The sequence below is a fragment of the Megalops cyprinoides genome, chromosome 15 (genome assembly GCF_013368585.1).
Source record: "Megalops cyprinoides isolate fMegCyp1 chromosome 15, fMegCyp1.pri, whole genome shotgun sequence".
In the NCBI taxonomy this organism is placed as follows: Eukaryota; Metazoa; Chordata; class Actinopteri; order Elopiformes; family Megalopidae; genus Megalops; species Megalops cyprinoides.
The window spans coordinates 11,875,566-11,889,030 of NC_050597.1; the positions used below are offsets into that span (position 1 = coordinate 11,875,566).

Here is a 13,465-nt window from a genome sequence, read left to right on the forward strand (position 1 = left end):
GCTAGTGCGAGAGCCAGGGTGTTGTGGGGTGGGGGTACGGGGCTCTCATGTGCTCAGTCAGGGAAAGGGAGAGGGGGTGGGGGGTCCTGTGGGAAAGGCAGGAACCACCTCGTCGCTCAGCGGCTTTCAGCACCAGGTCTGCAGCCGTACAGCTGAGCTCCCAAAGCCAGGATGATCTCATGAGGAATGAGCTGTCGGAATTCTTCCCCCATTGCCTCTTTAATCTGAGCGAGTGCGTTTGGGAGGGAGGGCCAGCCTGAGCTGCAGAGCCTGTTAGAGATGCCTGACTGATCCCATTTACTCTTCTAATCCAGCAACCCCTACTCCCACATCCCCACCTCTTTCACTCTCACTTTCTCTCTCTTTCTCTCTTTCTCTTTCTCTCTCTAATTCTGGCCCGTGTTTTTGTTTGTTGTGGATTTTTTGTATATTTGAGTGTAAAGGGTTACTCTCCATGGCAACCAGTTTGGATCAGTTTGAATATGAGGCAGTGCACCAGACCCTCACCTTGGGCTAACCCAAGCGCCTTTTAGCACTAGCAACAGACTTCCCTCTCTGTATTGTGCTGGTATTTTGCTTTTTTCCATGACACATTGTGTTTGTTTTTAAGATGCCAATGAATGTGAGGGCAAACCTTGCGTGAATGCCAACTCCTGCCGCAACCTGATTGGTGGATACTTCTGCGAGTGCATACCAGGCTGGATGGGACAGAACTGTGACATCAGTGAGTTGAGACATCCCTATGGCTCTGCTCTAACTGCTGTTTTCTGCACTCTCCCAACTCAGATCAATATCCAGTCACAGCACTTGGACTAGCAATCACATTTTCTGAAAGTGGATAAATCTGTATGAAATGCAATTGTATGATTTTTAATGAACAATTATTAGCCTGCAACAGGTAAGTACCAGTGATACCACCCAAGTCAAAAATGTGACCATCGTTTAGTTTTTCTACCTGTGCTCACAAGCTTATCTAAGTGAAAGCATGCTGGATATCTGACAAAACTTTCATCATGCCACACAGGGAACACCATTACACTACCTGTGAACAAGATTTTTTGCTCTTTTTTTTTGGAGGGGGGTCTCTTTGCAAATGATTTATGTAATATGTTCTCCTGCTTAACAGATATCAATGACTGCAATGGCCAATGCCAGAACGGTGGAACCTGCAGGGTAAGACTGTCTGGCATCGTCACTTCTTTTGTTTGTTTTTATTACTTTTCCAATAGTGTCCAACAGTAACCCTTTTTTACGTAGCAGCCATTAACACTTGTAACACTTCTCTTGTGCATTTAGGCACTTGCAGAACAGACATCATGAAGTAGTTCTGACATTCCTAACGCAGGGGGAAGGGAGAGAGATCGCAAACGTGTGAGGGTGGAGGGTTCTTTGACTACAATAGATTGAATTACCATAAACATTCTTGTCTTGTGACACTGCCAGGAAAATCTTGCTTGATTATTTTGGAACAGTGATGATGATCTTTGTAATGCTTTTTTTTTTCTCCTCTCCTTCCTTCTCCCACCCCACCTTCCCTCTCAAACAACCTTCCCCCCCGCTCCACCCCACCCCTCACTTCCTTTCCTACTTCTCCTTCATTTTTGTCCTCTCCTCTAGGACTTGGTTAATGGTTATCGCTGTTTCTGTCCACGTGGCTACACTGGGGAGCACTGCGAGACGGACATTAACGAGTGTGCCAGCAGCCCTTGCTTGAACGGGGGTCGCTGTCAGGATGACGTCAACGGATTCCAGTGCCTGTGTCTGGCTGGTTTCTCGGGTAACCTGTGTCAGGTGGGCAGCGCTGACACACTCAGCCTCCTCTCATTCTTACTTGCCCAGTGTTTTATATTTCCTCCTCATTGTTGCCACTGCTTTTCTTTTACCCCCACCCCTTTCCTTAAACGGCACACCAAATGCCCGTTTTCCGCCGTGTAAAACCAGGGTTTTGTTCAGCTTGAAGGCCGCTTATGAAATATTCATCTCGGTTTAACTCCAATGCGAGGAGACATAGTTGTTTTCCCTCTTGAGTGTTTGTGGACTGTTTCCTGGCAGCCTCTGTGACGAGGATGCCATGGATTGTTCAGACGATACGAAATGTCACACTAGTTTCATTACATCTAAAGCTCCCTTCTTCCTCTGCAGCTGGACATTGATTACTGCGAACCAAACCCGTGCCAGAACGGAGCGCAGTGCTTCAACCTTGCAACCGACTACTTCTGCAAATGCCCCGAAGACTACGAGGGAAAGAACTGCTCCCATCTCAAAGATCACTGTCGCACGACAAGTTGTCAGGGTGAGACCTCTTGTACCGGCTTGTTTCTGCTTTGCAAGTTCTGCTTGCAGCAGAAGGCTATGCTGACAGTATATGGCGTGCCATTGAGCAAAAACTGAGTGATGAAGCATCTCACTGCTAACCAATTTCTACTGGCCCCCAGGGGCTCATTACCGATGGCAAACTTTGGATATTGTTTCATGTCTTCAAGCTCTGCTGCCAAACCGTCTTTGACACGACCCCCTCCTCCCCCATCCCTTGACAAATACCTCGCCTACCTAAAATATTTCCCTTCTTTTCTTTTCTTTTTAGTTCCCCCCTTTCCCCCTCTCTTGCGCTCCCCCGAAAATCTGGTGAACTGTTAACAGCTCTGTGTGTGTTCTTCCTGGCAATGAGCTGGTGGGCTTCCCTTTTTTCTGTGCTCAGAGAGAGAGAGAGACGAGGTCAGACCAACCACAGAGCCAGATAACGGCTGTGCTGGTCTCTGCTTGGCAGGGGCTGTTGGTTAATGTTTATAAGAGAGCTGCATCCATATGCCTCCCTCTGCCCCCCCCCCACCCCCCCCCAATTCCCCATGTCGAACCAGAGGAGGGAGAGCGGGGTTGAACCAAAACTGAAGTGAACTGATTTGTGTGGGTTTTTAACATTTTTTTCTTTGCATTCTCTCCTCTCTTGTCCTTTAAGGAGGGTTGGTGACTGCCTTCTGTCAGAGCGTACCCAATTTCAGAGCTTTAAAGAAATTAATTCCTGGGATAGCGCCTGCTTGTGTGACATGTTTGTTAGTCGGGGTATGGGTATTGAGTATGTGTCCATATTCATGACATGCTTGTGTTTCTGTCCCAGTGATAGACAGCTGCACTGTGGCCGTGGCCTCCAACAGCACCCCAGAGGGGGTGCGATACATCTCCTCCAATGTCTGCGGGCCCCACGGGCGATGCAAGAGCCAGGCGGGGGGCCAGTTCACCTGCGAATGTCAGGAGGGCTTCACCGGGACGTACTGCCACGAGAGTAAGGCCCTTTCAATCATCCGGGTGTCCCAGGTGTACAGGCTGTGTGTGGGGGCGGGGGAGGCAGCTGAGTCTTTACCGATGACGACTGCCTCTGCCCTTGGGTACAGAGGCCTTCGAGCACGCCGCGGGCCCTTTTAAAACTTCAGACCCGTGGCCTTGATGTGTCTGAATGTTAGTGAGGTGACCCTGAGTGGCGCTTCAGTGGGACCTTTAGACGTGTGTGTTCTCGGCTGGTGAAGGACCCGCAGAGCAACTGGAGGCCAGAGAGCAGGTTGGCTGTCTCGCGCTGGTGACAGAGCCGGCTGAAAGGCGAGACGGGGAAGGTTCCTGGCTGTCGGAGTGGAAGATGTTTAATGAGCTGCTACTGCCCCGCCCCCATGCCTCTGGGGTTACAAGTGGCTACAGGGAAAAAAGGCCTGCCCTTTGGGGAAGTTGAACTTCACTGGCCATCTCCCCTCCTCACTACAGCCTTTCAATGCAAAAAGGGCGATATTGTGCACTTGTTACTGAATAGCCCTTTTTGATTTTGTTCAAAGCAATTAGCCTGTGCTATGGAAATCCAGCCTGTCAAAGTTAAAGTTGGATCCACATTCACAACTTTATCTACTGTCTCAACGTTGTCTGCCTCCTGCAGTTTCCCAGTGTCTCACCGTCTCCCTGTCTCCGTTTTCGGCAGATATCAACGACTGCGAGAGCAACCCGTGTCGGAACGGCGGGACGTGCATCGACAAAGTCAGCGTGTACCAGTGCATCTGCGCTGACGGCTGGGAGGGAGTGCACTGCGAGACCAGTGAGTTCTGCCCCCCTCTCCCACCCCACAGTGGTCTATAAAGCCATCACTGTCTGATAGCCGCTGGGGAGTGTGACTTATCGTGTGCGTTAAAGCTGCTGGGTGGAAACCTCCCGCACAGAAGGTGTGGGGGTGCTTTTGGTATGAAAGGGTAACCCATTCTGAGGACTCTGTCTCGGGATTTCGCCCCTCAGACATTGACGACTGCAGCACAAGGCCGTGCCACAACGGAGGCACGTGCCAAGACGTGGTGAACGACTTCTACTGCGAGTGCAAGGACGAATGGAAGGGGAAGACCTGCCACTCCCGTAAGCCCTCGCTCTTCTTGTGTCTTGTTTGTGCATGTGTATGTGTGTGTGTGTGTGTGTCTGCGTGTGTGCATTTGCGTGAGGCTGACAAACACATTCATTCCAGGTGAGAGTCAGTGTGACGAAGCCACCTGCAACAATGGCGGGACTTGCTACGACGAAGGAGACACCTTTAAATGCATGTGTGCATCCGGATGGGAGGGAGCAACCTGTAACATAGGTAAGTTCAACGAGTGCGCTGGCTGGCGTGCGGCTTGACCGGTGCCAGCTGGTACACCCACAGTTACAAAGAGTACCATTTCCATAGCTGTAGCACTCTTTTATCCCTTCAGCCCCTCCCCACTCCCTCCCTTGTAATTTTCGGCTGGTGTTGACAGTAATCTGTTTAAAAAGTCTGAATTAAAGGATTATCCTCACCAAGTTGCGAGAACACTTAATTCACGATTTGTATATCCTAAAAGCAAGCGCATAAAAACCATTACGGGGGCAGTTCCGTCCGTGTGTAATGTGGGGGGGGGATTATCTCTGTAAGGTCTGGATTTGTGTTTGGTAGCAGAACGACAGCAGAAACGGGTTGTTGTTCCTTTCAGCCAAGAATAGCAGCTGCCTGCCCAACCCCTGCGAGAATGGGGGCACCTGTGTCGTCAGCGGTGACTCCTTCACCTGCGTCTGCAAGGAGGGCTGGGAGGGCAACACCTGCACTCAGAGTGAGTGTCCGCTCTTCAGTGTGGTCTGGGGGGGGGGCAATTAAAATGAGGAGAGGGAGGAGCCACACCAAAGGACCCCCGTCACCTGTGTCACACATCTATGAGCTGTTGGCTGCAGGCCTCGGGCACATTTCAAAGAAGGAGATGACTGGATTCTCCCTCTTGACTCCCCTGTAAATTTCTGGCCTACCTCTACTCCTGTCTTCCTGTTGTTGCCTTTTGATACAGCTCCTCCTACGTACATAAATACCTTTATTTAGGGTGAGCCTGGAAGTAGTGTAGATTAGGGGTGGCAGCGAGACTTGCCGTGCATGGTTAATAAGGTGGGGCAGTCAGTAGCTGGGGCCCAGGTGCAGTGGAGCTGCCAGCATTGCAGCCTACACAGGCAAGCCCAGACCTGTTATTGTTTTGATATATGATTGCCTTAATATGCGTTTAACTAAAAAAAAAACCTCTCTTGCAGATACCAATGACTGCAATCCACACCCCTGGTAAGTCACTCAAAACCATTTACCGAAACTGTTGCTGAAATGAAACTACAGAAGTGAAGTAGCTTTCGCAGATGCTAAATAGTGGCAGGAAACACCACCACTCTTTTTGTAACATGATTGCCCTGTCGGGCAATCACAAACTGAAAGAGTTTAGAAACATTGTCCATTTACTGCAAATGAAAATGGTAAAAATGTACGTCCTTCATTTATAAATGGCAAGCCATGTTGTAAAAGGTGAACACTAGCCATTGTTGTGGCTTTAACAGGGCTGAGTAATTTTGGATCGGGATTTGCCAGACTATACAAGTCCACCATGTGGAATGGGAAGTGGACTGCGGTGACCCGTGACTGACCTCTCGGGGCTAATGCTGTGCGCCTTCTCCTCTTTGTAGCTACAACAGTGGGACATGTGTGGATGGAGATAACTGGTACCGGTGTGAATGTGCCCCGGGCTTCGCCGGTCCAGACTGTCGGATAAGTGAGTTCTACTCGTCCAATCCATTGCTGATCCCCCTTTAAAGCCAATTAATGTCTGCTGTGTCAAAAGCCACCTCCAAAGCTGAGCCTTGGAGGGCCACGGCGACATAAATGGATGGTCTAGCCGTCCAATTAGGAAAGCTTTGGACTTTCAGCCAAAGAGAGGGATGTCAGCTTGCATTCTTAATGTTCAGATCCCTGGAGGGAAGTGTAATTCCAAGAGCTAATCGCTTATTGTCGCCAGTGCTGATTAAAGGGATTTTTCTCTTAAAACCTTTCATATGGCTGCAGGGTTTCCTCTCTGCTTGTTTAAAGTGTATCCCAGGCTTAGCCACTTAAAGAAGTACCATTACACTATTGATACTGATCAATTTTTTTTTTTTTATGGCCAAGCTGGAGCTGATAACTAAAGGCTATAAAACTGTTAACCCAATGAGTGAAGTTACTGTCCCTGTCCTAGATGGTAGTGACACAATGAGAAAGGGATTTATGCATTCTCGTGTTCTTGGGTGTAGTTTTGTTTTTTGGTTATGTGTATGGAGATGGGTTTCTGGACAGTGTTTGCCCTTGTTCAGCTGTAATGTGAAACGGCCGGGCGTTTTCCATCTGGATCTTCTTTCTATGGGAAACGGGACAAGTCACACTTGTTTGGTGCTAGCCGTCACTCATTTTCAGAGAGAAAGGGGGGAAAATTAACTTTATCTTGTCTCTGTAAAGTAGAAATATCCAAGCGTGTCACTAATAACCAATTTTGCTTTGTACTCTTATACCTAGATATCAACGAGTGCCAGTCCTCACCTTGTGCTTTTGGCTCCACCTGCGTGGATGAGATCAACGGGTACCGCTGCCTGTGCCCCCCTGGCAGGGCAGGCCCCAGATGTCAGGAAGGTGAGATCCTGTCTGGGAATTCCAATCAGTGCCTCCCAAGGAGTTAGTCTGTGATGCCCTGCCCCCATTCGCAAGACCTGCCGCAGAGATCTCACTTGGTGGCTGTAGCTTCTTAACCTAGAGGTACTGAAAGAGGCAGAGATCACGATTTAAAAGCGAAGGCCTGGCGTGTGAATCCTTGATGCCCCCTCATTACGTGCAGGATGGAGATTTCAGTAAATACCCACAAATAACCCATTGGTTTGGGATCTAATGACCCTTCATCTGAACTCAGGGTCAGTTGATCTGGCAGCACAAAGGATTATAACATTTGTGTGGTCTTCATTCTCAAAAGCTTCATTGTCATTCTTGTAGAAATGTGTTTTGCATCATCATGGTAATGCTTTGGGCAGACATGAGACATACTAGACATACAGATGTCTTCATGTAACCGTGTAAATGTTAAACACTACAGTGGAACATTATGAGGTCATGAAATCCAGCTCGTTGTGCAGTTTATGGTGTTGAGTTGGTCCTGAGAAACATCTTTCCTGTGGATTGCAGTGACAAGACGGCCCTGCATTTCCAATGGTCGTGTCACCACCGATGGGGCCAAGTGGGAGGAGGACTGCAACACCTGCCAGTGCCAGAATGCGATGGTCACCTGCACAAAGGTATGGCATGCTCTTCCGGCGAAGACCCTACAGACTTTACTTCCATGGGATTTTTTGTCAGATTTCCTGATTGCATACGTTGGTCTGATTTTTGACAGATGTGGTGTGGGCCTAAGTCATGCCGGGTCAACAGCAAAGGCCGCGCAGAGTGTCCCGTGGGCCAAACCTGCATGCCCATTAAGGACGACCACTGCTTCGTGAAGCCCTGTCTGGGTCTGGGGGAGTGCTGGCCCTCCAATCCACCTCCACTCAGAACCAAATGCCACCCAGGATCCAATTTCCTGGAGCACAGCTGCGCTAATATCACCTTTACCTTTAACAAGGAGTCCATGCCACAAGTGAGTTACCTCACTGCAAAAGCAGTGGAGCTTTCAAGCTGTTAGTCTCCTCTCGTGAACTCATGGAGAGCTCTGGGGGCAATGGGCTACGAGAGATGGAATTCGCTGCAAGCCTCAGGCCAGCCGTTCCTAAGATCTGCCTCTTGAGAAGAGCTTTGGGTCCAGCTTGCTCTCAAAAGCCTCAAAGCCAAACTTTGTGTTTTCTTAGAGGGAGAAAAAAAATCAGCTTTAGACTGCCCGTCTGGGGCTGTATTCTCATTGAATGTTGGGTGTTCCTCCAAACAAAAGCATTCCTGAGCAAAATATCCATGACTGCATCCAAAAAATCTGAAACACTGTAAGCGTAATACGAGCATAATATGAACCTGAACTTAACGGAGACTGCTGGAGACCAAAATTGTTATTGGTCCCATAAATGGCATGGAGTCTCTAGGATTCTCAAGGACAGTAGACAGTGACAGGCGCACAGACTTGTGGTCCCACTCTTAATGGAGCATATCATAATCAATAGCAGGCTCTAACCTTCCCAGAAACTGACTGTGCCATGCATGAAATGGTTGGATGGGAAGCCCCTTTTCTAATGAATTTCTCCCTCGGCGGCGTGCGGTTCCAGGGCCTGACCGTCGAGCACATTTGCAGTGAGCTGCGGCACTTGTATGTGGTGAAGAACCTCTCCTCCGAATTCTTGGTTTCCATGACATGCGAACCCTCACCTACTGCCAGCAATGAGATCCACGTGGCCATCGTACGTACACATTTCATGTGATTATTTTGCTATAAAAAGGTCAAAGTACATGTTCCATTTGCTCTATTAAAAAAGTATCAACTCTGCTTACATTTGGGTTACAACCTGAAGTATTGTGAATTGTGGGAATTTTGTTGGTTTTTCTGGTACAATATGTGGTTAATAGCCTAGCTTATAGTACCTGTAAGTCCAGTGCTCCCTCACACCTCACAGAGTTGTCTCATGTTCACAGATGTGAATCTTTTTCTTTATTTTAGTCCACAGAGGACCAGACACTAGACCGAAGCCCTGTGAAAGGAATCACAGATAATATCATTGACCTGGTCAGTAAGCGCAACGGGAACAGCACAATCATCACAGCCATCGCAGAAGTGCGGGTGCAGCGAAGACAACCCAAGAGCAAAACCGGTGAGAATTGGGGTGTTTTTTTTTTTTGGAAATGGGTCCTCTATGGCATTCCGAGTGTTGTTTTGCTTCTTCTTGAGGCTTTGGCTCATAAGCACACAAGTGCAGAGCATGAGATGCAAAAAGGGGGAAAGGAAGCTGGCAGAAAGGCCCGTGCTGGCACATGTCTGAGAGGGTCTTCCAGAGTTTAAAGCCCCGGGATCGGCATTGGTTTCGGCACGGGGGCGTCATCTGCAGACGGGGACCATGTCCCCCACCCCCAAACAAACCCCGTGGAAAATTACAGGCTGGGTGTGAGGGGAAGCCTGGGTCCAAGCCCACCTCTCCATGGCAAAGGCCAGCCCACTGCTCTGGTGTCATCAGTGCGGCCCCACTGTTCGTGGAGTTCAGTCAGAAACACAGTTCTACAGTAGATATGGTGTGTGCGTCTGCACTGGAGCGTTTTTGAACAAAGAATGTAGGCTCCCATTGTAGCTGTGCTTTTAGTTTACTTGATTGATGAATTTGTGTTTACATGTTTGAGTGTGTGCTGAGTTGGTGCTAGGCATCACATAACTCGACATTTTGCAGACCTTACATTACACCTCTATCATTGAGGATTTTATTGTCTTCATGAAATGACCTTGCAAGGCTTTGTGCAGACATGGCGTATGATGTGCTTAGGCAAACACATGTCAAATTGAATTATTGTTCATGAACATCGATCAGTACGTTTGAGGAAAAAAATGCATTCGACACATTTTCCAGTGGTTTCAAACCCAAACTGCTATTATCATTTTGGGACTTATTAATACCCAAAGCTTGGAAAGGGAAATATAATTGCTGTAAACCAAAATTTATGAAACTTACTTTAGAGTTTGAGAGATTTGGACTGCTTCTGCTCTGTGAATGGCCTTCAAAGGCACCTTGGGTTATTCTATCAGAAAGTGAACCTTAGGGAAAGTGTTTCTTTGGACAGACCAAACATTTCCAGATCTGTAAGGGCCAGTGATCCAATAAGTACCTGGCATGTCCAGGTAATTGCTTTTACAAAATATTGCACCAATAAGGTTGTGCTAAATGTTCATTTGTGAGCTTCACAGATTGGCCATATGTCTCCATGAGCACTGAATTATTCAGTTTGATAGTGAGGTGGGTGGCTCAATGTGGTCATTTCTGATGTGCTCTCCTGTGCGCCGCCTCCCTCCAGCAGACTACCTGGTCCCCCTGCTCAGCTCCGTGTTCATCGTGCTCTGGATCCTGGCGGTGGGCTCCGCCTTCCTGTGGTGCGTGCGGCGGCGGCGGAAACAGAGCGCCCACGGCAACGCAGCGGCGTCTGCGACAGACGACAACACCACCAACAACGTCCGCGAGCAGCTCAACCAGATCAAGAACCCCATCGAGAAGCATGCGGCCAACAGCGCCCCCATCAGGGACTACGACGGGAAAAACTCGGTCATCGCCAAAATTAGGACACACAACCCCGAGGTGGAAGAGGACAAGGAGGAGAAGCACCTTCAAAAGGCCCGCTTCGCAAAGCAGCCAGCCTACACCCTGGTGGACAGGGAGGACAAAACGGCGCACACCACGCCCGCCAAACACCCAAACTGGACAAATAAGCAGGACAACAGAGACTTGGAAACGGCACAGAGCTTAAACCGGATGGAGTATATCGTATAGCAGGCATTGGCGTTGCCATGCAACCAGCCCGCTTTGCTCTTAGGCGAAGGGCTCCGAGTTTTTAGTTCTTAAACTGTTGTGTCATATTATGACTCTAAGGGTATTATTTACATAGAATCCCTGTGTTAATTTAAGTTTTGACAAGCTGGCTTACACTGGCAATGATCGTTGCTGTGGTTGGCTGGAATACCAAGTGCTGCATTTCACATCTATGCAAAACTAGTGTCAAATGCCCTTTCATAAATCAAGTTTCAAACGTACATGGTGGGTATATTTAAGAGTATTAAAAAGTGGATTTCACCTTTCTCCTCTTCAGTCGTAAGCTTTGCAAAGTGATTGCAAACAGTCTTAAGTCTTTTTTAATAAAAATATATATATTTAAATGGACCATATAGTTTAGTATTTTCTGTATTTATGAGGACTCTATGGTTGGTGTATGACTAGTTCTGTATTTGAAAGTGCCTTTGCAGCTCCATACCACAGCAACCATCAAAAAAGTTAATTTATTATTTTTATTATATTTTTTGTGGGGGGGCAGGCTGGGTTACTGTCAGCAGCTGCTGCCAATATGAAGAATTTAAAGTGTCAATTAAGAGCGTTGTGTAGATATGTAAAAAAATTAATTAATCACTGTGTATATTTGATTTATTAACTTAATAATCAAGAGCCTAAAAATACCATTCCTTTTTATTTATGTATTGTCTAGATTTGAAGGTTTTGATAGCTTTGTAAGCTTACAGCTTCTTTATTTTTGATGAAAATATTGTTTCATGTTTCATAAATGCCAAAATTTGAAGTGTTCTAGAGAGAATAGTTTATTTTTAAACAATAGGATGGGCATTTTTGTGCCTGAAAAAAAAAAGTTTTTGTACAATGTCAGGTGTTTGAAACCGTTTCAACAGCAACTTTTTGCCAGGACTTTTTTCTTCTGTAACCGTGCTGCTTTGGGTTTTAGGAAACGGTGGCAGACTCATTGCTTGCCACAGAAAATACTTTAAGGGAACAAAATATTGTGTAGCTTATTGACTGCCTGTAAAAAAAAAAAAAAAAAAAAAAAATAGATACATAGATAGATACAAAAGATACACAAAAAAGAAAGAAAAAACAAAATTCTGTTAATACGGGCAGCACCTGTATAATGAACCACGTTTAGATAAATCAATTTGTAATTACTTTCTGCTTTTATTGGCATAATGTAATAAGCTAGACCATGAATACTTGAACCGTAGGAGGGCCAAATGGGAATACTGTAGAGCCGCAACAAATTACACTGCCTTGCTTGACAGATATCCCTGCTTCTGCTGCACACATCTTTTAAGAGGCTCTTAAAAGCATGTTCACTTCACTTGTTAACATTTGAGATCATGGAAATATTTTGTGTACTTTGACCTTAGTGTTATGAACTTGAGAATGAAACTTTTTTGAGGTGTTGTTCCTGGCAATACAATTTTTTTTCTTGAAAGTCGTATTTATTAAATATTTTGTATGAAAAGAAGATTAAAATTAGTTTGAAGTGGATTTGTTCACGGAGGAAGGTTATGATTTTATGCAGCATGCGAATGGCTGACAAGCCAACAGGAATGGGCTAACAGTAGCGACTTTGTTCGGCCCAGACCCCTTTGTCCGGCAGAGGTTCACACAAACATGTGAGAGCATTTCATGGAGCTGTGCGCAGACTACCCCGCGTGGGAACAGCCAGCAGTCTTCACAGATAAACAGTGCGAGGACTCTGAATATGCACATGCCAGGAATGAAACCAGAACAAGCTTAATTTTACTCTTAGAAATCCTAAGTAAGCAAGAACATCAGTTCTTCTGTTTCATTGTGGTGCCCTGTGCACCCTTTGGTTCAGTGCAACAGAGAAGTTTCTTTACAGATTTATTACAGTAGATTTCCAGTGTGCAGGTTTATGCATTTATGTTAGATTCAAGACCACTTACAAGCAACTTGTATGCCATTTTTTTTAGTTTACAAATACAGATCTACAGGAGACTTATTATCAAAACTATCAGGGACAAACTACATTTATGATTCATGTCTACACACTATGCCAAGTGTGGTCATCGCCCGCTCTTTGTTTAGCTGTGCTTGGCAAGTTTCTGTCAAGATAAAACACTCTAACATGCCCCTGGCTGCTTTGTGAAACCTGGTAATGTGCCAGGAACAGGAAGTGAGTCTTCAAGAATCCTAGAAATGATCAGAAACAGGCAAGCAGGCTATCACTAACCTCATCCCTTGAGGAGGAAGAAGCACAGTGATAGCAAGTAGCCTCAGATCATTTTCTGCCCTGTTCTATTTATACCCATAGTTGGTGTGAAACGGCCTGCTGTCGGTGATGCTGAGGAATGTAGTGAGCAACACTTAACAAGTGTCTCTCTAATCACGGTGCGCCCAAAGTCTACCTGGTCAGGGCTGCCCACAAAAGCGTTGTAGAGATTTGACCTGCTGTAGAGAAGCTCTTTGAGAAGATTAAAGCAGCAGCAGCAGATTATCAGGGTCCCATGGGAACTATCTTGACACATTAGGTGTTAAAACACCAACAAGCGGCTTGGCTAATCCAGCGGCTCCTCCCTTTTTTTTTTTTGATAAGGAGTAAATGTAATAACAGAGGCCTTCAGTTAACAAGCACGTTCATCCCATTTTAGGATTACAAGGAGCACTTAGCAAAAGGGCCCAGTGCTTTCCTGTAGGGCTTTAGGGCAGAGGGGTCAGCTCTGATTCA

General features: G+C 46.7%; 1 protein-coding gene across 2 annotated transcripts in view; it reads left to right on the forward strand.

Moving 5' to 3' along the window:
- jag1b (jagged canonical Notch ligand 1b) overlaps positions 1-11,407 on the forward strand; it is a 30,615-nt gene extending 19,208 nt beyond the window's left edge. The window contains exons 10-26 of one of the 2 annotated variants that reach the window (XM_036546664.1): positions 611-724; positions 1,127-1,173; positions 1,618-1,791; positions 2,143-2,293; positions 3,116-3,280; positions 3,959-4,072; positions 4,267-4,380; positions 4,487-4,600; positions 4,971-5,087; positions 5,551-5,578; positions 5,971-6,056; positions 6,830-6,943; positions 7,487-7,596; positions 7,695-7,934; positions 8,548-8,679; positions 8,937-9,087; positions 10,274-11,407. In XM_036546664.1, coding sequence (XP_036402557.1) covers positions 611-724; positions 1,127-1,173; positions 1,618-1,791; positions 2,143-2,293; positions 3,116-3,280; positions 3,959-4,072; positions 4,267-4,380; positions 4,487-4,600; positions 4,971-5,087; positions 5,551-5,578; positions 5,971-6,056; positions 6,830-6,943; positions 7,487-7,596; positions 7,695-7,934; positions 8,548-8,679; positions 8,937-9,087; positions 10,274-10,743 — 2,441 coding nt within the window. In that variant the 3' untranslated portion in view covers positions 10,744-11,407. The remainder of the gene's footprint in view (positions 1-610; positions 725-1,126; positions 1,174-1,617; positions 1,792-2,142; positions 2,294-3,115; positions 3,281-3,958; positions 4,073-4,266; positions 4,381-4,486; positions 4,601-4,970; positions 5,088-5,550; positions 5,579-5,970; positions 6,057-6,829; positions 6,944-7,486; positions 7,597-7,694; positions 7,935-8,547; positions 8,680-8,936; positions 9,088-10,273) is intronic. The other variant, XM_036546665.1, reaches the window with a different exon arrangement.
- The last annotated feature ends 2,058 nt before the right edge of the window (positions 11,408-13,465 follow it).